The sequence below is a fragment of the Oncorhynchus mykiss genome, chromosome 5, assembly GCF_057628025.1.
Source record: "Oncorhynchus mykiss isolate SJ-2025 chromosome 5, ASM5762802v1, whole genome shotgun sequence".
Classification (NCBI taxonomy): domain Eukaryota; kingdom Metazoa; phylum Chordata; class Actinopteri; order Salmoniformes; family Salmonidae; genus Oncorhynchus; species Oncorhynchus mykiss.
In genome coordinates, this window is record NC_143026.1 from 34,582,577 (window position 1) to 34,610,060 (window position 27,484).

At 41.5% G+C, this 27,484-nt stretch overlaps 1 protein-coding gene across 2 annotated transcripts in view; it reads right to left on the reverse strand.

Annotated features, from left to right (window-relative positions):
- The window catches only part of lrrtm4l1 (leucine rich repeat transmembrane neuronal 4 like 1), a 66,813-nt gene extending 45,721 nt beyond the window's left edge, over nt 1-21,092 (reverse strand). The window contains exon 1 of one of the 2 annotated variants that reach the window (XR_002473471.3): nt 20,445-21,079. Coding sequence is in view for 1 of the 2 variants with exons in the window: in XM_021602546.3 (XP_021458221.2) it covers nt 20,445-20,448 (4 nt within the window). In the remaining variant the exon portion in view is untranslated. Of the gene's footprint in view, nt 1-20,444 lie in introns of both variants that reach the window. The other variant, XM_021602546.3, reaches the window with a different exon arrangement.
- Nucleotides 21,093-27,484: the final 6,392 nt, after the last annotated feature.

Genomic DNA, 27,484 nt, shown 5'->3' on the forward strand with positions numbered 1-27,484 from the left:
CCTAGTGGTTAGAGTGTTGGACTAGTAACCGGAAGGTTGCAAGTTCAAACCCCCGAGCTGACAAGGTACAAATCTGTTGTTCTGCCCCTGAACAAGGTGATTTCAAGGTTTTACTGCTAACCGTATTTAGCACTAACCAAAGTTGATTTAGTGCTTTATCTGGGTAGCAGGAAAGTAGAGCATTGCAGTAGTCTAACCTATAAGTAACAAAAGCATGGATACATTTTTCTGCATCATTTTTGGAAAGAAAGTTTCTGATTTTTGCAATGTTACCCACTGTTCCTAGGCCATCATTGAAAATAAGAATTTCTTCTTAACTGATTTGCCTAGTTAAAAAATAAAATTGTCCTTAGAATTTCTAAGAAAACAGCTGGAGGCAGGACAGTCTCCTATAGAGCTCAATTTTTATGGAATGGTCTGCCTACCCATGTGAGAGACGCAGACTCGGTCTCAACCTTTAAGTCTTTACTGAAGACTCATCTCTTCAGTACGTCATATGATTGAGTGTAGTCTGGCCCAGGAGTGTGAAGGTGAACGGAAAATCTCTGGAAGCAAACGAACCGCCCTTGCTGTCTCTGCCTGGCCGATTCCTCTCTCTCCACTGGGATTCTCTGCCTCTAACCCTATTACAGGGGCTGAGTCACTGGCTTACTGGTGCTCTTCTATGCTGTCCCTAGGAGGAGTGCGTCACTTGTGTGGGTTGAGTTGCTGACGTGGTTCCTGTCTGGGGTTCCTGTCTGGGTTGACTCCTGAGGTGCTGACTTGTTGCACCCTCAATAACTACTGTGATTATTAGTATTTGACCATGCTGGTCAGTTATGAACATCTTGGCCATGTTCTATTATAATCTCCACCCGGCACAGCCAGAAGAGGACTGGCCACCCCTCATAGCCTGGTTCCTCTCTAGGTTTCTTCCTAGATTTTGGCCTAGGAAGTTTTTTGGCCTGGGAGTTTTTCCTAGCCACTGTGCTTCTCCACCTGCATTGCTTGCTGTTTGGGGTTTTAATCTGGGTTACTGTACAGCACTTTGATATATCAGCTGATGTAAGAAGGGCTATATAAATACATTTGATTTGATCAAGGCATTCAGTTACTGTTCGAGTGAACATTAGAATTGGCAAAATGAGTGACCTATGCGACTTTGAGTGTGGTATGATCGTTGGGGCCTAGCGCGCCGGTTCCAGTATCTCCGAAACTTTCGGCCTCCTGGGCCTTTCACATACGACTGGGTGTAGGGTTCACAGAGAATGGTAAGGCAAACAAAAAACATCCAGTCAGCGGCAGTCTTGTGGGGGAAAACAGCTCGTTGATGAGAGGTCAAAGGAGAAAGGCAAGAATCATGCTAGCTAACAGGCGGGCCACAAACAGGAAAATAATGGTGCAGTACAACAGTGTAGAGGTCGACCGATTAATCGGAATGGCCGATTAATTAGGGACGATTTCAAGCTTTCATAACAATTGGTAATCTGCATTTTTGGACACCGATTATATTGCACCCCATGAGGAGACTGGGTGGCAGGCTGACTACCTGTTACTCGAGTGCAGCAAGGAGCCAAGGTAAGTTGCTAGCTAGCATTAAACTTATCTTATAAAAAACAATTTTAACACAATCACTAGTTAACTACACATGGTTGATAATATTACTAGTTTATCTAGCTTGTCCTGCGTTGCCTATAATCAATGCGGTGCCTGTTCATTTATCATCAAATCACAACCTACTTCGCCAAACGGGTGATCATTTAACAAGCGCATTCGCGAAAAAAAGCACTGTCGTTGAACTAATGTGTACCTAACCATAAACATCAAAGCCTTTCTTAAAATCAATACACAAGTATATATTTTTAAACCTGCATATTTAGTTAATATTGCCTGCTAACATGCATTTCTTTTAACTAGGGAAATTGTGTCACTTCTCTTGCGTTCAGTGCAAGCAAAGTCAGGGTATATGCAGTAGTTTGGGCTGCATGGCTCGTTGCGAACTGTCTGAAGACCATTTCTTCCTAACAAAGACTAATTAATTTGCCAGAATTGTACATAATTATGACATAACATTGAAGGTTGTGAAATGTAACAGCAATATTTAGACTTATGGATGCCACCCGTTAGATAAAATACGGAACAGTTCCGTATTTTACTGAAAGAATAAACTTTTTGTATTCGAAATTATAGTTTCCAGGTTTGACCATATTAATGACCCAAGGCTCGTATTTCTGTGTGTTATTATTTTATAATTAAGTCTGATTTGATAGAGCAGTCTGACTGAGCGGTGGTAGGCAGCAGCAGGCTCGTAAGCATTCATTCAAAAGCACTCCTGCATTTGCCAGCAGCGCTTCGCTGTGCTCCAAGCATGTGCTTCAAGCAAGTTTATGACTTCAAGCCTGCCAACTCCCGAGATTAGGCTGGCAATACTATAGTGCCTATAAGAACATCCCATAATCAAAGGTTTATGAAATACAAATGGTATAGAGAGAAACAGTCCTATAATTCCTAGAATAACTACAACCTAAAACTTCCTACCTGGGAATATTGAAGACTCATGTTAAAAGGAACTACCAGCTTTCATATGCTCTCATGTTCTGAGCAAGGAACTTTTTTACATGGCAAATATTGCACTTTTACTTTTGTTACAGTTTTCTTTCGTCGAAGGAGAGGAGGACCAAAATGCAGCGTGGTTATATGTATACGTCTTTAATAAAGCTGAAAACACAAACAGTATACAAAAAACAATAACCGTGAAAAAACCTAAACAGCCTATCTGGTGCAAACAGAGACAGGAACAATCACCCCAGAAACAGTCAAAGAATATGGCTGCCTAAATATGCTTCCCAATCAGAGACAATGATAAACACCTGCCTCTGATTGAGAACCACTCCAGGCAGCCATAGACTATTCTAGACAACCCCACTAACCACTATCCCATAACCTACAACAAACCCCTAGACAAAACACACCACATAAAATAACCCATGTCACACCCTGGCCTGATCAAAATAATAAAGAAAACACAAAATACTAAGACCAGGGCATGACAACTTTCTTCTCCAACACTTTGTTTTTGCATTATTTAAACCAAATTGAACATGTTTCATTATTTATTTGAGACTAAATTGATTTGATTGATGTATTATATTAAGTTAAAATAAAAGTGTTCATTCAGTACTGTTATAATTGTCATCATTACAAATATATATATATAAAAATTGGCCCATTAATCGGTATCGGCTTTTTTTTGGTCCTCCAATAAATCGGTATCTGTGTTGAAAAATCATAATCGGTCGACCTCTACAACAGTGGTTTGAGAAGCGTGCAGAACGGCATCTCTGAACGCACAACTCGTTGGTATTTGTCACAGATGGGCTATTGCAGAGGACGACCACACTGGGTTCCATTCCTATCAGTTAAAAACAAGGAGCAGCAGCTTCAGCGGGCACGTGTTCACCAACACTGGACAAATGAGGAGTGGAAAAACATCACCAGGTCTGACGAATCCCAGTTCCTGTTGTGTCATGCTGATGGCAGAGTCAGGATCTGGCAAAAGCAGCATGAGTCCATGGCCCAATCCTGCCTGGTGTCAATGGTACAGGCTGCTGGTGGTGGTGTAATGGTGTGGGGAATATTTCCCTTGATACCAATTGAGCAATGTTTCCATGCCCTGAAGAATTCAGGCTGTTCTGGACGCAAAGGGGGATCTGACCTGGTACTAGATGTTACTAATACCTAATAAACTGGCAACAGAGTTTATATAGACACTTTACAAAAAATATAAATTCAACACACAACAATTGAATTTTTTTACTGAGTTACAGGAAATCAGTAAATTGAAATAAACTCATTAGCTCCTAATCTATGAATTTCACATGACTGGGAAAACAGATATTCACCTCATGCAGAGGGACACATCTCTTTCACATAGAGTTGATCAGGCTGTTGATTGTGGCCTGTGGAATATTGTCCCACTCTTCTTCAATGGCTGTGCGAAGTTGCTGGATAATGGCGGGAACTGGAACACGCTGTCGTACACGTCGATCCAGAGCATCCCAAACATGCTCAATGGGTGACGTCTGGCGAGTATGCAGGCCATGGCAGAACTGGGACATTTTCAGCTTCCAGGAATTATGTACAGTCGTGGCCAAAGGTTTTGAGAATGACACAAATATTAATTTTCACAAAGCTTGCTGCCTCAGTTTGTATGATGGCAATTTTCATATATCAATTGAAAGACCCTCTTTGCCATGCAAATGAACTGAATCCCCCAAAAATATTTCCACTGCATTTCAGCCCTGCCAAAAAAGGACCAGCTGACATCATGTCAGTGATTCTCTCGTTAACACAGGTGTGAGTGTTGACGAGGACAAGGCTGGAGATCACTCTGTCATGCTGATTGAGTTTGAATAACAGACTGGAAGCTTCAAAAGGAGCGTGGTGCTTGGAATCATTGTTTTATATCTGTCAGGGTTACCGGCAAGGAAACACATGCTGTCATCATTGCTTTGCATAAAAAGGGCTTCACAGGCAAGGATATTGCTGCCAGTAAGATTGCACCTAAATCAACCATTTATCAGATCATCCAGAACTTCAAGGAGAGCGGTTCAATTGTTGTGAAGAAGGCTTCAGGGCGCCCAAGAAAGTCCAGCAAGCGCCAGGACCGTCTCCTAAAGTTGATTCAGCTGCGGGATCGGGGCACCACCAGTACAGAGCCTGCTCTGGAATGGCAACAGGCAGGTGTGAGTGCATCTGCACGCACAGTGAGGAGAAGACTTTGGAGGATGGCCTGGTGTCAAGAAGGGCAGCAAAGAAGCCACTTCTCTCCAGGAAAAACATCAGGGACAGACTGATATTCTGCAAAAGGTACAGGGATTGGACTGCTGAGGACTGGGGTAAAGTCCTTTTCTCTGATGAATCCCCTTTCCGATTGTTTGGGGCATCCAGAAAAAAGCTTGTCCGGATGTAGTTACCTGGTATATTTATGTTAACCAATAGATGGCAGTATTGACTCAAGACGGGGGCTTGCTTCCCGCTAACCATAGTTATTTCCTATGTCTGCCTATATAACTATGATTAAGAACGCTTCAGGTAGCTTAAGCCAGGTGCATTGGAGAAGTTACAATGAAATACTAAACCGTACTTAAGTCTCATAACTCTAAGAAGCCATTAAGGATACTACACCGGAGAAGACAAGGTGAGCGCTACCATCAGTCCTGTGTCATGCCAACAGTAAAGCATCCTGAGATCATTCATGTGTGGGGTTGCTTCTCAGCCAAAGGAGTGGGCTCACTCACAATTTTGCCTAAGAACACAGCCATGAATAAAGAATGGTACCAATACATCCTCCTAGAGCAACTTCTCCCAACCATCCAGGAACAGTTTGGTGATGAACAATGACTTTTCCAGCATCATGGAGCACCTTGCCATAAGGCAAAAGTGATAACTAAGTTGCTCGGGGAACAAAACATCAATATTTTGGGTCCATGGCCAGGAAACTCGTGGTCAATCCTCAAGAGGCGGGTGGACAACCAAAAACCCACAAATTCTGACAAACTTCAAGCATTGATTATGCAAGAATGGTTTGCCATCAGTCAGGATGTGGCCCAGAAGGTAACTGACAGCATGCCAGGGCAGATTGCAGAGGTCTTAAAAAGAAGGGTTAACTCTGCAAATATTGACTATTTGCATCAACTTCATGTAATTGTCAATAAAAGCCTTGACACGCCTTGACAATAAAAGCCTTGACACGTATGAAATGCATTCAATTATTCTTCAGTATTCCATAGTAACATCTGACAAAAATTCGAAAGACACTGAAGCAGCAAATGTTGTGGAAATTAATATTTGTGTCACGTTTGGACACGACTGTACATATCCTTGCGGCATGGGGCTGTGCATTATCATGCTGAAACATGTGGTGGATGAATGGCACAACAACGGGCCTGAGTATCTCGTCATGGTATTTCTGTTCATTCAAATTGCCCTTGGTAACAATGCCGAATTGCAGTCAAGTCAAGATCCTAGTGAGGATGAGCTTCCCTGAGAAGGTTTCTGACAGTTTGTGCAGAAATTCTTTGGTTGTGCAAACCCACAGTTTTATCCAGGTGGCTAGTCTCAGACGATGCCGCAGTTGAAGGAGCCAGATCTGAAGGTCCTGGGCTGGCGTGGGTACTCGTGGTCTGCGGTTGTGAGGCCGGTTGGACGTACTGCCAAATTCTCTAAAATGACGTTGGAGGCGGCTTATGGTCGAGAAATTAACATTAAATTGTCTGGCAACAGCTCTGGTGGACATTCACACAGTTAGCATGACACTTGCATGCTCCCTCACAACTTGAGGCATCTCTGGCATTGTGTGGTGTGACAAATTTTAGAGTGACCTTTTCTTGTCCCCAGCACAAGGTGCACCTGTGTAATGATCATGTTGTATAATCAGTTTCTTGATTTGCCACAGGTCAAATGGATTACCTTGGCAAAGGAGAAATGCTCACTAACAGGGATGTATAGAAATTTGTGCACAACATTTTTATGTCAGCTCATGAAAATAGAATCTGCACTTTACATGTTGCATTTCTATTTTTGTTCAGTGTATACATACTTTAGAAATACATTTTCGGGACGGAAAAACTTTTAGTGTAAACTTAAACGACTACAGGACCTAAATATAAAAAAATATATATCATCTTTGAGAACTAACAATCACTAAAATAAAAGCTAGACAGTTAGAGATAATTACAAATTTAGAAGTATGTTATTACGTTTGAGCAAAATAACAGAGCATTCGCCATGGCAAAAGGGATAGAATCGCAGGAAATTAGCTTGAATAAAACTGCAACATTTTCTCTCAGCTCGATGGCAAAATGTGTAGAATTACAGGAAATTAGTTTTAAAACGTCAAAAATGTATCTCAGATCCATGGAGAAATGTAGAACATTTCTGAAAATTGGCAAAAATAAAAAAATAACATGGTCTACAATAAAAAATAAAAAAACATTGTCTACACCGCCAAAATGGGGATCTCAAAAATTCTCTCTCAAATCCTGCCTCACCGACGGGCTGACCGTGCCCATTGCCACACCCACTAACTAATCCCTTTTTGATCTAGAAAAAAACTCTGGCCTTGTTGTATCTTTCATCTCACAGTCCTTTGCTTCTGGATTTCAGTTGCCATTCATCCATGTAAAACATGTTTAAACTCTGACAAACAAGTATTAGGGTTGTGACAAATGTAAAAACAAAAAATGCCTTACCATTTCAACTACCATCATAAAATTATGTGAATTCACAATTCAGATATAGTCCTGCGTATGACCGCTAAGGGTGATGCAGTTCAAATCTACCGCAGTCCAGGCTACCTACCAGACGGCGCTCACCTTACTGCTGCACTCCACCTAATCAGCAACAATATAATTAATGCCGTTTTAGGTTCTCTGTTGTGTTCCTCTCCTCCACGTTATCAGTACATGGGACTTCAGTCCCACTTCTCATCAAGGTTATGGCTTGTTGCAGTGATGTATGATGATGTGTTTGTAGATGTCCATCTGTTGTTAATGCCACGTATGGTGTTTGAGAGCTCGTATGGTGTTTGAGAGCTCGTATGGTGTTTGAGAGCTCGTATGGTGTTTGCAGAGCAATCATTGTACAATTTCTCCATCCAGGCCATCACGTTGTTTTTACATGGCATCTTGCAGTCTATATACCATTAGGGTATTGAAGCTGACATCCTCTACCATTGACAATGGCTGCATATCAACTGCAATCAGCACTGTGATTTTCTCACTCTGTCCCTTATCACACTGCTGCCAGCAACAATTTGGGTCTCACGTTGCCTCCCTTTCAACGTTGCACCTGTAGCCTGCTGCCACACTAGCTCAATTCCAACTCATTTCATCACTTTCTCATTTAACTTCTCAAAGTATTACCATAGAGGATTTCACTGCTGTGACTTCCCTGTCTTACTCTCTGCCATTTTTCCAACTGTTAATGATGATGAATAATTGATCATTTGAAAGATTCATTACTCCTCCTACTAGGCCTATAGTATTTTTGCATTAGGTATTTGTAAAAAAAATGTTGCCTTTATGATGATGATTAAGACCTGTTAGTGGCAGTTTTGTGATAACTGCACTGTGATTTAAATTCTGTGAAAAAATATTTTGGGATTTTTTGTAAACGTTAACGATCACAAATCCATGTAAAAGTTTAAACGTCACACTCATAACAAGTATGGTCAGAAAATGATCAGCATCCATTTCAAGGCTGTAATTGATCAGTGACCCATTTGGGCCCAGAATCACCCTGATATTTTGAGGCTGGCTTTCAAAGATGAGTTACCAAAATTAAACCCATTACAGGAGATAATTCCCATAAGTCTCTGGCTTAGTAGAAAAAACACCTCTGTGAGAAAAAATCATCCAGCCTGCAATATTTCCAGTTTATGAAGTTATGATTCAAGCTATTGTGTGTAAATTAAGCTCAGAGGTCCTCAAAGTGATACAGTATGCAAGGCCAGCGCCCTCACCTTTATTAAGAGTACACCGACAGAGCCGGCCAAGCATCCATTGCAATTTACAGACTCATCACTTTTCCCTAAATGGTAATCCCACTGGAACAGTTAGCACATCCCTCAATGAGCCTACAGAGAACCCTCTCTTAAATGAAATAACTTACAGATGATTTGGTGGCTTGCATTAGCACACGTGCCTCTCAATAAAGACCTATGCTATAAGGGGGGAAATCAATAGAGAGACACATCTGGACATATTTAAACCACGAGCTAAAATCTCCAGGTGTAACATTATCTGGGGTCGGACCAGTCTCTCGTGCTTCGGGCTCATTGATGACTTCGCAAGTCGGCTACGCTAATTAGCACACATCGGCTCAACATAGATCTCCGAACGGACACGGAGCGATAACACCTAGTGGAAGTGTCTTTATTGTGCTCCTTCGGGGGCTTTTAAAGAGTTCCAGGCAGAGACGTGGCCATTACTGGTCATTAAACATGGCGTACTGTTCAGACGTAACCAGATTTCCTCCCTCACATAGATCTGACATAATATAGGGCCTGCCAGGAGTCCCCCTTCCCAACGAGGTGCCAATACTCTCTAGAAATCACTTAAACAGAGATGAATCAACAAGCCTGTGAGATAAATAGAGTAAACAAATTGCTATGCCATTGCCTGCCTCTGTAGGCATACCAAGGGGAATTAAAAAAGAACATGAGAGGTGCAATGACAAAGGACTAGAATTACTTAGACACACACGAGCACACACACAGACACACAGGAGCACACACACACAAACTTATTTGAGATTCATTACAATGCTTAGCTAACATTAGCATTACATGAAATACCCCCAGCCTAAGGTTTTATCTGGTACCCTCTCTATCCAATGTTGTAATGCTACCATTATAGACTAAAGTTACTTTTCAATCTGATTTCAGAATGAACCATTTGAGCATGTGCCTCCCAATGCTCTAATTCTGCTACAAACATCATTGAGAGGAGAATATCATCAAATGATGAACACTGACAGCTCAACTTATTCTAATGTCATTTTTAACAACAATGTTCTATTTCAAGGCCGTTGCATAATGGTAGTATATTCCACAGAACCTTCTTTACAAAGTCGAAGGCATGAAACAAGGTTCTGGTGTAAGCATAGCTACCACCTCAGGGTTGCACTGCAGATAAAAATCTATCCAAATTCCACCCGCTTCTCTCTGTTGCTAAAATACATTGATGGCATCGAGCTCCTCCAAGGTTAGTTCATTTAAAAGCAACTCATTTAAAATCGTCTAAGAGGCTGGCCCTTTCATAAGACTGGGTTGGATTCTGGCAGCCATGGCAGAGTCAGCTGTCGTCTTCCTTGGCGGAGCGACAAGTTGATATTTCATTTGAATGCACAGTGCTCTTGTGGTGGGCTGACGCAAAGGCTATTACCCAGAGTGCCCATGTGAGCCGAGTGGCCAGCCCCAGGAGAGCTGCACCGTGAAGCACTTCAGAGAACCAAAAAATATGACATATAGCCTAAGCCCTCAGCATAGAGCATGGGTCAGGTACGGTATGCTATGGAATGTGCAAAATACATAGGGCCCTCCCTATTCAATCACTCTCAGTAATAGGTTTCCTTAATAAGTAGAAATCCATAAGGATATTGCACTACTAGCAATGGGGAAATCCATAAGGACATTATATTTTCTTTCCCCATTGCTAGTAGTGCAATATCAAGATAACATGGCTCAAGATGTTCTATTCTAATGTGTCTTTGAAATTAAGAATAAGATACTCAAATTGTATGTCTTCAACGTCATCTTTGGTATTCTACCCTGAGCTTCTGCCTACATGGAAACATGCTCTCCTCTATAGTAGGTAATAACTAGAGGTGGGGTTACCAAGGGACATGGGAGTTAGGGGCTTCAAAGACAAACAAAATGGAGGAATTAACCTCTCCTTGTAAAGGTAAAACGCCAAGATCAAACACATCCTTTATAGTACATTTTGCTAACTCAACAAGTGGATAAGGAATAGATGCAAGAGAATCCATAGTCTAGACTTATTCTTTCAACATTGATAGTGTCTCCGTGGACACAGGAGCAGAGGGCTTATAGTACATTGCCTTCGGAAAGTATTCAGACCCCTTGACTTTTCCACATTTTGTTATGTTACAGCCTTATTCTAAAACGTATTAAATAAAACATTTTCCTCAGCATACAGGTTTTTAATTATTTTATTATTATAAATGTGCAAAAAATATGAAATTGCTTGTTTACATAGGTATTCAGGCCCTTTGCTATGAGACTTCAAATTGAGCTCAGGTGCATCCTGTTTCCATTGATCATCCTTGAGATGTTTCTATACATTTCTTGATTGGAGTCCACCTGCGGTAAATTCAATTGTTTGGACATGATCCAGGAAAGGCACACACCTGTCTATATAAGGTCCCACAGTTGACCGTGCATGTCAGAGCAAATTACCAAGCCATGAGGTCAAAGGAATTGTCCTTAGAGCTCCGAGACAGGATTGTGTCGAGTCACAGATCTGGGGAAGGGTACCAAAAAATGTCTACAACATTGAAGGACCACGAGAACAAAGTGGCCTCCATCATTCTTAAATGGAAGAAGTTTGGAAACACTAACACTAAGACAAACTGAGCAATCTGTGGAGAAGGGCCTTGGTCGGGGAGGTGACCAAGAACCTGATGGTCCCTCTGACAGAGCTCTAGAGTTCCTCTGTGGAGATGGGAGAACCTTCCAGAAGGACAAACTGCTTTGCAGCACTCCACCAATCAGGCCTTTATGGTAGAGTGGCCAGACGGAAGCCACTCAGTAAAAGACACATGACAGCCAGCTTGGAGTTTGCCAACAGACTCTCAGACCATAAGAAACAAGATTCTCTGGTCTGATGAAACCAAGATTGAACTATTTGGACTGAGTGAAGGTTCACCTTCCAACAGGACAACGACCCTAAGCAAACAGCCAAGACAACGCAGGAGTGGCTTCAGAAATGGATTGGCCCAGCCAGAGCCCAGACTTGAAGCTGATCAAACATCTCTGGAGAGACCTGAAAATAGCTGTGCAGCAACACTCCCCATCTACAAACCTGTTTTTGCTTTGTCATTATTGGGTATTGTGTGTAGATTGATGATGGGAAAAAAAAACAATTTAATACATTTTAGAATAAGGCTGTAACGTAACAAAATTTGGAAAAAGTCAAGGTGCCTGAATACTTTCCGAAGGCACTGTATGTATTAGTGCTGTGCCAAGCTCTGGCTTAGTAGCACTATACATGATATACTGCAATATTGAGTGTGTTCACTCAGATTTAAGACACATACAATTAAAAAGACTTTCAAGCCATAGAAGTTCGTGACATATTACCGATGCAGGACTGCCATCATGCAACACAGATTAATTGGTCACACTGAAATTGCAATATTGAAATGAAGTACGCCTTACACACTTAAAACCCATTATTTTACACACATTTATTTAGAAATGGGAGAGAGCTGTAAAGTTCACAGTGAAAGCAGGGTGCAGTATAAAATCGACTGATTTATGATAAAAGCTTATTTTATAGGTAGAGCTAGCAGAAGTGTAGCAGCAAAGGCAGTGGAAGTGGAGGCAGAGGTAGAGTAGATAAAGCTATAGCACAGCAACAGCTATAGATGTACAATAAAGGAGCTGGTTACTGGTGGCAACAGGATGCTGCTGCTAATCGTTATCAGAGAGACAGTAATTGTGACAGAAATTCATCCTGGATTACAGTACATAAATTAGAGCCTTAAATGAAATGAGGACAAACATCCTTAACCTCAATTACTCTGTGTTCATCTCTATGGCTGGAATGAGGTAGATTTGGTACGTCTCTGATGCAGAACTGAGGGAGAGAGACCAACCCACACACATCCCTGGGATCATAGTGGGAGGCTGGGGAATGGATTAACAAAGCATATTAAATTATTTGAGAAAAAATATATCAGGGAAGGCTCAAGAGAAGAGCAAGAGCTGTCTTATGTGCTCTCTTCAAGAACATTTTGGGGGGGAGACTAGTATGCATTTTACTTTGTCTTTTCCTATGTCTCAACTGTGCTGATTAGTGTTTTCCTGTGCATATTATATAACGGTATAGTTTTGGGTCTATTTTTCTAAATGATTTATTTTAAATAAGGAAAGCAATATTTTCCAGTATTTCATACAGAGTAGATAACTCAAGCGTTAAGAGATAATGTCAAGATTAAACTGCACAATTATGGGCATTAAGTGCTGATTAGCAAATATAATCTTCCGATTAAAGGATTGTAGATAATTCTAGGATTTCATCGCTTATTATCGATGAACAGACTTGCAGTTGAGCCAACAACTTTTTTAAAGTTCAAGTTTCAAGTTTTATTAGTCGTGTATACGAATCAGAGCAGGTGGTCAGTCCAGTTCAAGTGTTCTGCCGTCTGATGGCTTTTCAAATAGAAACTGTCTCTGAGCCTGTTGGTATCAGATCTTACCGTGATCTGGGGTCAGGATCTGGGGACCCAGGCCAAATCTTTTCAGTCTCCTGAGGGGGAAAAGGTGTTGTTGTGCCCTCTTCATGACTGTCTTGGTGTGTTTGGACCATGATAGTTTGTTGGTGATGTGGACACCAAGGAACTTTAAACTCTGGACCCGCTCCACAACAGCCCTGACGATGTGAATGGGGGCGTGTTCGGCACTCCTTTTCCTGTAGTCCATGATCAGCTCCTATGTCTTGATCAGGTTGAGGGAGAGGTTGTTGTCCGGGCACAACACTGTCAGATCTCTGATCTCCTCACTATAGGCTGTCTCATAGTTTTCGATGATCAGGTCTACCTACCACTGTTGTGTCGTCAGCAAACTTAATGATGGTGTTGGAGTCAAACTTGGCCACGCAGTCGTGAGTGAACAGGGAGTACCGGAGGGGACTAAGCACGCACCCCTGAGGGGCCACAATGTTGAGGATTAGCGTGGCAGATGTGTTGTTGCCTACCATTACCACATAGGGGCGGCCCGTCAGGAAGATTGAACGCTTTGGCCTGAATGTCAAGCGTCATATCTCGAGGAAACGTGGCACCATACCTATGGAGAAGCATGGTGGTGGCAGCATCATGCTGCAGGGATATTTTTCAGTGGCAGGGACTGGGTGAAGGTTCACCTTCCAACAGGACAACGACCCTAAGCACACAACCAAGACAACGCAGGAGTGGCTTAGGGACAAGTCTCTGAATGTCCTTGAGTGGCCCAGTCAGAGCCCTGACTTGAACCCGATCCAACATCTCTGGAGAGACCTGAAAATAGATGTGGAGCAGCACTCCCCATCCAACCTGACAGAGCTTGAGAGGATCTGCAGAGAAGATTGGGAGAGGGTCCCCAAAAACAGGTGTGCCAAGCTTGTAACGTCAGACTCAAGGCTCTAATCGCTGCTAAAGGTGCTTGAACAAAGTACTGAGTAAAGGGTCTGAATACTTACGTAAATTTGATATTTAAACATATATATAATAATAAATTAGCAAAGAAATCTAAAAACCTGCTATTGCTTTGTCACTATGAGGTATTGTGTGTAAATTGATAAGGAAAAAATATATTGAATCAATTTTAGAATAAGGCTGTAACCTAACAAAATGTGGAAAAAGTCAAGGGGTCTGAAGACTTTGCGAAGGCATTGTATACCTGTTTGCTTTAAGTGTGTGGTATCTTTGTCACAGGAAACAAGCTGTAATAGTAGGGATAGGAGATTCAGCACCATTGAAACTACTGACATAATTCTGATGTTCAGCACCACTGGACAGCGACTGTCTCTGGTGCAGCCTGTAAATAAGGCCTAACCATGGAAGTAACTCTGTTTGATAGCCTGGTTAGTCATATTGACGTTTTTCAACCACGCTTTTGAAATATAAATAATAAGGAATACATGTTTACATTTTAGTAGACACTCTTATACAGAGCGACTTACAGGCGCAATTATGGTTAAGTGCCTTGCTCAAGGGCACATCGACAGATTTTTCACCTAGCCAGCTCAGGGATTCAAAAGAGTGATCTTTCAGTTAGTGGCCCAACACTGTTAACCGCTAAGCAACCTGCCACCCTAAACCATTTAAACTAACCGAAAACAGTCCTCTCCATTGTTGCTTTGAAATCCCAACCAAAAAGTGTTACATATTTTCATAAAATAAAGTAACTTTACATATCTTTATCCAGGTTGGAGATTAAGTGGCTACATTAAGCCAGATGTGATCCCAGGTCTCGATGAAGCTGAGAGCAGTTCTTCTACGTCTTGTTTTAGTAAACATGCAAGGCAAAGGGGATTTAGCATGGATCTACTCTGTCTTACAAGCACTCATGTCTGGCCGATTAACAAGCACAATGAGCAAGCAACAAATAAATGAGCATGGCAGCCGACAGACACAGCCACAGACAAACCATTCTACATCAAAGAAAGCTGGTGATTAGACCATGTCATCTTATAGCTCCCCAATGATCTCTATCACCTATCTGTCATCATTTGTATCTAAAAGCCACCAATAAAATGCTAATTGTTCTTAAATGTTAATGTCCCACCCCACAAAATCTAAAGAGGCCCTTGAGAGGCAAAACCATGCCAGTGCCTGCATCTACGGATCTGTGCATTTCAAAGTCTGACATTAATTAGGTAAGGGATGGGATTTAAAGTGGAAGGTAGTAAAACTGTTTTACTTTGTTCCATCACAGTTACATTTAAAGGAAGGGGCTTTATATAGTCTCAATTGAAAAATATTATTCATCTCAAGGGTAAAATAAAGGTTAAACAAAAACAACTGTAACTCATGAACTGATTTATCTCATTATGATTCATGATCCTATATCTACGCAGCATTCAGAATTTATACAAAGCAAAGCAAGCACATTTATGAACGTTTTTCAGTGCTACTAGCTACAGTTGAAGTCGGAAGTTTAAATACACATAGGTTGGAGTCATTGGAACTCGTTTTTTCAACCACTCCACAAATTTCTTAGAAACAAACTATAGTTTTGGCCAGTTGGTTAGGACATCTACTTTGTTCATGACACACGTAATTTTCACAACAATTGTTTACAGACAGATTATTTCACTGTATCACAATTCCAGTGGGTCAGAAGTTTACATACACTAAGTTGACTGTGCCATTAAACAGCTTGGAAAATTCCAGAAAATTATGTCATGGCTTTAGAAGGTTCTGATAGGCTAATTGACATCATTTGAGTTAATTAGAGATGTACCTGTGGATGTATTTCAAGGACAACCTTCAAACTCAGTGCCTCTTTGCTTGACATCATGGAAAATTCCAAAGAAATCAGCTATGACCTCAGAAAAAAAAGTAGGCCTCCACAAGTCTGGTTCATCATTGGGGGCAGTTTTTAAACGCCTGAAGGTACCACGTTCATCAGTACAAGCAATAGTACGCAAGTATAAACACCATGGGACCACGCAGCCGTCATACCCCTCAGGAAGGAGATGCGTTCTATCTCCTAGTCATTAACATACTTTGGTGTGAAAAGTGCAAATCAATCCCTCTTCTTGTGAAGAAGCTGGAGGAAACAGGTACAATAGTATCTATATCCACAGTAAAACAGGTCCCATATTGACATAACCTGAAAGGCCGCTCAGCAAGGAAGAAGCCACTGCTCCAAAACCGCCATAAAGAAAAGTCAAACTACGGTTTGCAACTGCACATTGGGACAAAGATCGTGCTTTTGTCCTCTGGTCTGATGAAACAACAATAGAACTGTTTGGCCATAATGACCATTGTTATGTTTGGAGTAAAAATGGGGATGCTTGCAAGCTGAAGAACACCATCCCAACCGTGAAGCACGTAGGTGGCAGCATAATGTTGTGGGGGTGCTTTGCTGCAGGAGGGACTGGTGCACTTCACAAAATAGACGGCATCATGAGCAAGGGAAAATATGTGGATATACTGCAGCAACATCTCAAGACATCAGTCAAGAATTTAAAGCTTGGTCGCAAATGGGTCTTCCAAATGGACAATGACCCCAAGCATACTTCCAAAGTTGTGGCAAAATGGCTTAAGGACAAAAAAGTCAAGGTATTGGAGTGGCCATCACAAAACCCTGACCTCAATCCTACATAAAATGTGTGGGCAGAACTGAAAAAGTGTGTGCGAGCAAGGAGGCCTACAAACCTGACTCAGTTACACCAGCTCTGTCAAGAGGAATGGGCCAAAATTCACCCAACTTATTGTGGGAAGCTTTTGGAAGGCTACCCAAAACGTTTGACCCAAGTTAATCAATTTAAAGGCAATACTACCAAATACTAATTGAGTGCATGGTAACCCCTGACCCACTGGGAATGTGATGAAAGAAAAGCTGAAATAAATCATTCTCTCTACTATTATTCTGACATTTCACATTTTTAATATAAAGTGGTGATCCTAACTGACTTAAGACAGGGAATTTTTACTTGGATTAAATTAAGGAATTGTGAAAAACTGAGTTTAAATGTATTTGGCTAAGGTGTATGTAAACTTCCAACTTCAACTGTATATAAAATCAATTAGTTGGATTATTTGTTGGATTTTAGTCCAACTGTCCTTTCTACCAAAAAGCTCTGACACATGAGGCGAATCAAATGCCACCATTGTTAAAGAGTATTAACTCCTTATTTCTAGGATACCCACTAACCTACAGTACTCCCATGTCGTTTTTCACAGTATACCAGTACCACGGTGCTATTATGGTACCAAAACCTCATAATAAAACATTTTAGGATACCTAGTACCATTTCATATGATACTACCACATTTTTGGTGCCCTACCGATCTAAAGAAGCCGCTGGCGCCTGTTATAAAATGTTTATAAAGTCAGTTTCATTTACAAATTTAAGCAACAGCCACTAACTAGTCACTTGTACGCGCCGGTCCAATATCCACTTCACTTTCAAACGTGTGGCAGGTGTAATATGCCAGCCGCATTTCCTTCCAGCCATCACTCACCTGCTTCTCTCCGTCCACTCTTCCTAAACATCTATTCCTTCATCAGTTTTTAAAATATAATTTAGGCGTGATGGCAAGAGGGGATGCAGACCATGATGAGTCTTCTGTTGTTACATTTGTACTGTACATTCAATACATTGGAGCAGCATGCAGAGCGAGCAAAGTTGATACAGTGTATACAGTGGTGGAAAAAGTACTACATTTTCATACTTGAGTAAAAGTAAAGATAACTTAATAGAAAATGACTCAAGTAAAAGTGAAAGTCATCCAGTAACATAATCCTTGAGTAAAAGTCTAAAAGTATTTGGTTTAAAATATACTTAAGTATCAAAAGTAAATGGAATTGCAAAAATGTACTTAAGTATCAAAAGTAAAAGTTGAAACAATTTCAAATTCCTTATATTAAGCAAACCAGATGATTTGATTGTTTTTTTTTATTGATGGATAGCCACGGGCACACTCCAACACTCAGACATAATTAACAAACAAATCATTTGTGTTTGGTGAGTCCGCCAGATCAGAGGCAGTAGGGATGACCAGGGATGTACTCTTGATGTGAATTGGACCAGTCAAAATGTAACAAGTACTTTTGGGTGTCATGGAAAATGTATGGAGTAAAAATTACAATATTTTCTTTAGGAATACAGTGAAGTAAATGTTGCCAAAATATAAATAGTAAAGTACAGATATTCCAAAGAACGTTTTACTTAAAGTACTTTACACCACTGAGTGCATATAATTTCCCTGGTATATTAACCAAGAGCACCAGCCAGTCAGATAGGCTTTGCCAGTTTACGTTCACCCAGTAGTGCCAGAGAGGAAAAACCACTTCATGACAGTCATGCTTGCAGCTTTACATCAAAGAAAACAGCTTGTCTGTAGATCAAACGGTAAAAAGAGCATGACTCATATTACCAGAGCTACCTTTTTTTCTTACTGCGCGACTTCGTGCGCATTTGATGTAATTTCACAAAACATGTAGAGGGCCGTTTTGAACTAACCCCCGCCGTTTGTTATTGTTTTGATAACAAACAATGTTGTTCAGTCATGTTACCTAGCTAGCTCACAACCTGGTAACTTGACAATAGGTTTTAGGCATATTTGATTGGCGCAGGAAGAAAGGAAAAGGGTCTGCTACTCATGAGATGTGTTTCAAAGGTAGGATTCACATAGGCCTAACTATATCAAAATCCTCTCTTTCTGGTGCTTCTTACATTCTGTTTGGTGCCTAACATATTACAGTTGGAAGCAGTGTGTATGTTTGTCGGAGAGAGAGAGTGGTATTTATGATGGCGACAGAGAGAGTGTGTGTGTGTGTTAACTGAAGAGTAAAGGTTTCACGTGTGAATATCAGTGACAAAGTTTTTTTTGTGTAGCACGTGCATAACATTTAGATAACGGGAACAAGTGTCATGGGACTGGGTGAAAAGGACACACTCTGAATCTCCAAAAGTGACAGAGGTGACAGATATTGTTCTGCCCTTAATGTCAGATGACCGGAGCTTACATTTTGACGAACAGGTATCAGTAGGAATGAAATATCCTATCAGAGAAGCTAGCCATAGTATTGGTATGAATTCAGGGCCTTGAAGCCACTGTCTGACTCCGTCTCCATTGTTATCCATACTGAGGAGCTATACTCAACTGAGTGGTCAGTGATGTGGCCTGCAGCAGTTGAGAAATCTATATCTAGTCACTGATTAAAGGAGTCGATATTTGAAGCAGTAATTGGGTTTAACCTGCCGGGGTCCTGCCTCACTGCAGACTGGCAGGAACAGCTCATCAGATTAGGTCAACATTGGAAGACTATAGGGGGCAGAGGGCAAAAAAACTATTCAATTTTCAGTTTAATTTAATGAGACCATACCAGCATCTCACCAGTGGAATCCTCATGCAGAGCAGGGCAGAGCAGAGCAGCACATTGGTGCGATTAGAAAAACCTACAGTTTTCTAAAATGAGAATTTCTCAACAACTGTTCATAATGCACTAGTGCATAACCCATGCATAAGTAAGTACATCATTTAAGTTCATCTACTAGCAACAGCCAATGATCTGTAAACAAGTGCATCACACATATAGCCTTCCAATTAAAACCAGGAGAAACACATTCATATCTTAAAAGCAGTGGTATATAAGGTGCATAATATTTTGTCCATTATGCTACAAATGTTGATAATGATATAGTAATCTCACACCACTCAGTGTGCTGTTACCCAGTGGCATAGCGCAGTTTGGTGAGGTGCCCCCCACAAGGTCCAAACATGCCCCCCTCCTAACTTCCTGCAATTCTACACATTTTGCCATGTGCCAAAGAGAACAATATTTTTTACATTCATGCTGGATGGATCTAACAGCTGGGTCTTTTTTTATGATCTCATTAGGTTATTTCCAGGATGCATGGCTTATTAGGGGCGTGGCTTTCAGTTCGATCTTATTGGACACCCATGAGAGTAAATGTAATTCCTGTTCATCATCATATGTTTGGATACTGCACATGTAAATTGTTCACTTTTGTTGTTGCATTTGCCATATTCCTTGAGAAAATTATGATTATTTATGACATATTATAATAAGGTATGCTACCTTTAATGCATAATAAGGTTGTATCCCAACAATGAGGTTTAAGAGAACTCAAACTTCTGTAAGCCTCATTGAAGATACAACAATGTCAACATTCAACCTTAACGTGTGATAACTATACAACAAACTGATGAACAGGAATTACATTTACTCTCACGGGTGGCTAAAAATAACTATGTGAAAGCCACGCCCCTACTAAACTACACTGCCAGCTTTCTGATCTGACCTGATGTGTCATATCACTATAACCCAACATCAACAACCCAACCGTGCTCTTTTTAAAGAAAGCAACCCAACTAAGTGACCCAACGCCTGCAACCCAGTAGTTGGGTCAACCAAACAACCGACCATTTTTTGTGTGTAGTTGTCTATTCATTTATCAAAATGAAAAGTAGTCTCTACTCACCCATATCGGCGTGCCTGGCTTTTCCCCAGTGTTCGGAGGCGTAATCCCCAGCACAGATCACCGCTGATCACTGCGCCGTTCTCCACCGTTCTCCAACACTTGGCTTCGTTCTATCCGTGGGCAATGCGCGCGTCGCCTCACTAGACAAACACGAAGACTGACTCACCTGCTCTCATGCTAAACAATTCATCCAAACGTTAATGGTTTAGATATCGCAAATTCAAGTTTACCCCCATGACTACATCCACGATTAGTTAACTTTTGTAGTTATATTCAGAATTGCGTTTAAGTTACGGATGAATGTAGGCTATTTTTGTCGTAAGGAAAAAATACCCCACGCACAAAACTCATATTTTTGTGCTATGGTTTTATCCACAACAGCAATACACCAAATAACGAAAACGCTAAAGGCAGGATGAAAAGTTAAATAAACTCTACATGTTGCTACAAAAAGAAAGACCGCCTTTCAAGATGCCCTCATAGCTGTCTTGCCACAAACATCAAGAGGAAGCGTCGTATTCTGAGGGAGACCAGAGGAATCCGGGCTGTCATTACAGTGTGCAGTCTGATGCGAGCGTGCGCCCGTCATGCGCGCGCGCCTGAGCGTGCGTGTGTAAGTGCGTGTGCTTGTGTGTGTCAGGCAGAGCTGCAGCAATGGAAACAACAGTTTAGTCTGCAGGTGGCTCTGTAAAATGACTGCCCTACTGGTTTATGGGCTCAGATGGATGTTTAATACACCCATTTTCTTTCTACCTCGATCGTCTTCCCACAACACTATTATGCTAACCCTGTATCGCCTACGCACTCGATTCAGAAGGTAAATTCACAAATGTTGTGCTAACATTGAGGAATACTGAGGGCTACTGTACACAGGAAGGAACTGGCTTTATAATGAGGGATACCGGGAGAAAATCGGACCTCTCTGAAATTAAAATGGTGGCCCTCTCTTCATTAAAATATATTTTTACCTGACCCTCCCTGAACACTTAAAAAACAACAACAAGTGAACCTCCCCTATACTCAAAATAATAATTAAAACATAAAGTGGATAGCAGATAACATGCCTACAGGTTACCCAGTGGTGTAAAGTACTCCAGTAAAAATACTTTAAAGTACTACTTAATTCGTTTTTGGGGGTATATTTACTTTACCCAAAAGTACTTGTTACATTTTGACAGAAAATGGTCCAATTCACACACTTATCACAAGAACATCCCTGGTCATCCCTACTGCCTCTGATCTGGCAGACTCACTAAACACAAATGCTTTGTTTGTAAATTATGTCTGAGTGTTGGAGTGTGCCTGGCTATCTAGCAATAAAACAGCACATTTTGCCCTCTGGTTTGCTTTGAAAGGATTTCAACTTTTACTTTTGATACTTAAGTATATTTAAAACCAAATACTTTTATACTTTTACTCAAGTAGTATTTTACTAGGTGACTTTCACTTTTACTTGATTCATTTTCTCAAGTATGAAAATTGAGTATTTTTTCCAACACTGAGTACCCTCACTCATAGGACAGACCAAATCAAATCAAATCAAATCAAATGAAATTTTATTTGTCACATACACATGGTTAGCAGATGTTAATGCGAGTGTAGCGAAATGCTTGTGCTTCTAGTTCCGACAATGCAGTAATAACCAACAAGTAATCTAACTAACAATTCCAAAACTACTGTCTTGTACACAGTGTAAGGGGATAAAGAATATGTACATAAGGATATATGAATGAGTGATGGTACAGAGCAGCATAGGCAAGATACAGTAGATGGTATCGAGTACAGTATATACATATGAGATGAGTATGTAAACAAAGTGGCATAGTTAAAGTGGCTAGTGATACATGTATTACATAAGGATACAGTCGATGGTATAGAGTACAGTATATACATATGCATATGAGATGAATAATGTAGGGTAAGTAACATTATATAAGGTAGCATTGTTTAAAGTGGCTAGTGATATATTTACATCATTTCCCATCAATTCCCATTATTAAAGTGGCTGGAGTTGAGTCAGTGTCAGTGTGTTGGCAGCAGCCACTCAATGTTAGTGGTGGCTGTTTAACAGTCTGATGGCCTTGAGATAGAAGCTGTTTTTCAGTCTCTCGGTCCCAGCTTTGATGCACCTGTACTGACCTCGCCTTCTGGATGATAGCGGGGTGAACAGGCAGTGGCTCGGGTGGTTGATGTCCTTGATGATCTTTATGGCCTTCCTGTGACATCGGGTGGTGTAGGTGTCCTGGAGGGCAGGTAGTTTGCCCCCGGTGATGCGTTGTGCAGACCTCACTACCCTCTGGAGAGCCTTACGGTTGAGGGCGGAGCAGTTGCCGTACCAGGCGGTGATACAGCCCGCCAGGATGCTCTCGATTGTGCATCTGTAGAAGTTTGTGAGTGCTTTTGGTGACAAGCCGAATTTCTTCAGCCTCCTGAGGTTGAAGAGGCGCTGCTGCGCCTTCTTCACAATGCTGTCTGTGTGACTGGACCAATTCAGTTTGTCTGTGATGTGTATGCCGAGGAACTTAAAACTTACTACCCTCTCCACTACTGTTCCATCGATGTGGATAGGGGGGTGTTCCCTCTGCTGTTTCCTGAAGTCCACAATCATCTCCTTAGTTTTGTTGACGTTGAGTGTGAGGTTATTTTCCTGACACCACACTCCGAGGACCCGCACCTCCTCCCTGTAGGCCGTCTCGTCGTTGTTGGTAATCAAGCTGTTGTGTCGTCCGCAAACTTGATGATTGAGTTGGAGGCGTGCGTGGCCACGCAGTCGTGGGTGAACAGGGAGTACAGGAGAGGGCTCAGAACGCACCCTTGTGGGGCCCCAGTGTTGAGGATCAGCGGGGAGGAGATGTTGTTGCCTACCCTCACCACCTGGGGGCGGCCCGTCAGGAAGTCCAGTACCCAGTTGCACAGGGCGGGGTCGAGACCCAGGGTCTCGAGCTTGATGACGAGCTTGGAGGGTACTATGGTGTTGAATGCCGAGCTGTAGTCAATTAACAGCATTCTCACATAGGTATTCCTCTTGTCCAGATGGGTTAGGGCAGTGTGCAGTGTGGTTGAGATTGCATCGTCTGTGGACCTATTTGGGCGGTAAGCAAATTGGAGTGGGTCTAGGGTGTCAGGTAGGGTGGAGGTGATATGGTCCTTGACTAGTCTCTCAAAGCACTTCATGATGACGGAAGTGAGTGCTACGGGGCGGTAGTCGTTTAGCTCAGTTACCTTAGCTTTCTTGGGAACAGGAACAATGGTGGCCCTCTTGAAGCATGTGGGAACAGCAGACTGGTATAGGGATTGATTGAATATGTCCGTAAACACACCGGCCAGCTGGTCTGCGCATGCTCTGAGGGCGCGGCTGGGGATGCCGTCTGGGCCTGCAGCCTTGCGAGGGTTAACACGTTTAAATGTCTTACTCACCTCGGCTGCAGTGAAGGAGAGACCGCAAGTTTTCGTTGCTGGCCGTGTCAGTGGCACTGTATTGTCCTCAAAGCGGGCAATAAAGTTATTTAGTCTGCCTGGGAGCAGGACATCCTGGTCCGTGACTGGGCTGGATTTCTTCCTGTAGTCCGTGATTGACTGTAGACCCTGCCACATGCCTCTTGTGTCTGAGCCGTTGAATTGAGATTCTACTTTGTCTCTGTACTGACGCTTAGCTTGTTTGATAGCCTTGCGGAGGGAATAGCTGCACTGTTTGTATTCGGTCATGTTACCAGACACCTTGCCCTGATTAAAAGCAGTGGTTCGCGCTTTCAGTTTCATGCGAATGCTGCCATCAATCCACGGTTTCTGGTTAGGGAATGTTTTAATCGTTGCTATGGGAACGACATCTTCAACGCACGTTACGTTCTAATGAACTCGCACACCGAATCAGCGTATTCGTCAATGTTGTTGTCTGACGCAATACGAAACATGTCCCAGTCCACGTGATGGAAGCAGTCTTGGAGTGTGGAGTCAGCTTGGTCGGACCAGCGTTGGACAGACCTCAGCGTGGGAGCCTCTTGTTTTAGTTTCTGTCTGTAGGCAGGGATCAACAAAATGGATCCATGGAAGCTTTTCCGAAAGGGGGGCGGGGCAGGGCCTTATATGCGTCGCGGAAGTTAGAGTAACAATGATCCAAGGTCTTTCCACCCCTGGTTGCGCAATCGATATGCTGATAAAATTGTCTTGTTTTCAGATTAGCCTTGTTAAAATCCCCAGCTACCACTACTGGGTTTACCAAAAGCATCTTAGCACTAAGATCATCTTAATTCTATTGACACTAAATGGACAGAAGATTATCTTAGTGCTACAATACTTTTGGGAAACCCATTTGAGAGCCTTAGATATGCCATTTTAGAAACTGTTCTTGTTTTTGTATGCATTACATTGCGAAAGTAGCCAGAAGGTTGTGGATTCACAGACCACCGTGGACAAGGGTAGGGGTGAAAAGATATCCAATATAATAAAAGTTCTGCATGAATCTATCACCTTATTTTCGGTCCAGGAAAAAATAGCCTTTTATTAACTAATTTCATGCAATTTTATGTCAAGTTACATGACTGAAGACAAGCAGAACATTTTTTAATACCACAACAAAGCATTCAGCACTCTAGACTTTTTGATTTCTATACAGGCTATTGTTAAAAAAAGAGGACATCGGTAGTCTAAGTTTGGAACAATGCTAAAGTTCTCTATCAACTGTAAAAATGTAGCGCAACAGAACCAGTTACAACTGAAGTATCTGATGTCATGACGTTGCCCTCTTTGGGTACAGCAAGCCCCATCCCCCTGTCTCCTACACCCAGGCTGCTGTGGTCAGAGAGCGGTCATAAATTCCTGGAGGAGATTATCTCCTCATGGCCACAGTATAGAGAGAGAGTAGAGTTTTCATAGAAGAGAACAAAGGAATTTCTTCTACCTCACAGAACTTGAGGTCCGAACAACATTTATGTTCTGGAGAAGGTATAAAAGATCGGTAAATAATCCAGCTACGAACTGGTCCGTTTGGTGCAATTTTGTGAAACTCATGGGAGACAATACTGCCACATTACCATAACACTGTTTATATAATAGCCTCAGATATGAGGTTTACATCTAATTGTTGTATAATATGAATGAGCGAGGATGATACTGTTTGTAAAATTGTGTAATGTGATTTTGGACTGTTTAATGAAGGTTAACTCCAATTCTCTTTTGAGTTGAACTAAATCAGAGGACCACCCATGGGCACAGTTAGCACCTGGCATCATGAGACAGCCTTTTTCTGCTCTCCTGAATAAAACCCCCACCTTGAGAATTTCTCAACAGACCATGTTGCTCTCAATTACGAGAGGACAAAGGTTGCAGACCAGCTTACCTCGATAATGAGAGGGCCAAGGTTTGAGACCAGACTGCTGAATCTTTTAACCATCCCACGTGGTTAAACTCTTAGACTATCGATACCGACAGAATAAGAACAAGTCTTTGATATTAATTACTAGTCTGCAGCTAGGAATTCGGTGTCATTGAACGCGAAGACCGACAACCGCCAAAACATTTATTCTATAACGACATTAATTAATGTCACTCTGAACTATCCATTCTAACCACGACAGAGAGGGCGGACAAACTCTCCAACAGAAACAAACTTTTCAACAGAGATCCCGACGACACACTGAGCATAAATATATACATTGATTGCAATTGTTCCCGAATGAGTGAGCGTTCATGTGCAAAGGATTAGCATTTCAATTGTTATAATTATCAACTGTGTGTTGTCTTACCTTTTGATTTTATCTTTAACTAGGCAAGTCAGTTAAGAACAAATTCTTATTTTCAATGATGGCCTAGGAACAGTGGGTTAACTGCCTGTTCAAGGGCAGAATGACAGATTTGTACCTTGTCAGCTCAGGGGTTTGAACTTGCAACCTTCCAGTTACTAGTCCAACGCTCTAACCACTTGGCTACCCTGCGTCGACCCCCACTTCCCTTTTGTACACCAAGCCGCGATGCCGGTGTATCCCACTAGGGAAACTCCGTTATCATTTCCTTGTAACTATCTACTGTTTGTTTATGCATTTCTGTGAGTTACTTAGTTAGTAAATAAATGATTTAAGACAATTGATGTATGGATGACTCATAGGGGAGACTGGGTTCGTGCAGAATGAGACGAACATGAGGTAAAGAAGAATTCCTTAATCAGAAGACTATTAATCAGATATGAAAATATCTGAAAGTTATATTGGGAAAATTATAACTTTATAATCTGAATATTTTCCTTGGTGCTCCGATTCCTAGTTAATTACAGTTACATGATAAATCAGTTTAATCGCTTAATAATAATTACAGAGAGTTATTTGATAAAGATTAATCTTCAGTTTAATGATGCCAAAGACATGACACTGATCATATATGAATTCAAGAAAAAGCCCGTTGTTGTTTAACACAGCAGCCGCCTATCATCAGGTAGGCCTATATGCACTGGTAACTTTTTTATTTTGGGAAACTATCATTTTGAATTTATTCTGTTTTATTCCATGATATTTTTGTTAGAACATAGATTTGTGTTGACTGTGATTAGGGCATGGGAATATAAAAGCATCTGCTGGGCTAAATTGACAAACTAAAGTGTAGGCATGTTTAGATCACTGCATGATCCTCAAACTAAAGACTGGCCAAACTTGTTTCTAAATGTGAATTCAAAGACACTGTAGAATTACTGAATAGCCAAATAAGGCATTTTTCATGTCAATATTTTTTAACAAAAAATAAAATAAAAACATTTTAATTTTAAACAAGCTAAATGCGAAATGTATGTGCTGTTGTTGATGTGTTGTTGAAATGCTGAGCACTCGTGACAGCCTGTAGTATGTCACAAACCCTTCATAATTGATTTCTTAAAATGGCAGGCTATAGCATTGAAATAATAATAATTTAGCCTAAATAATTAAATCAGGTGCAGAAGGTGAGTTTAATAATAAGAAACATGAAGATCCTGGCAGTGACTCCTAAGGAACCTCCCCAGCTCCTGCTTCATCCTTTCCACCTGCCCGTTGGACTGAGGGCGGTACCTGGTTGTGAGG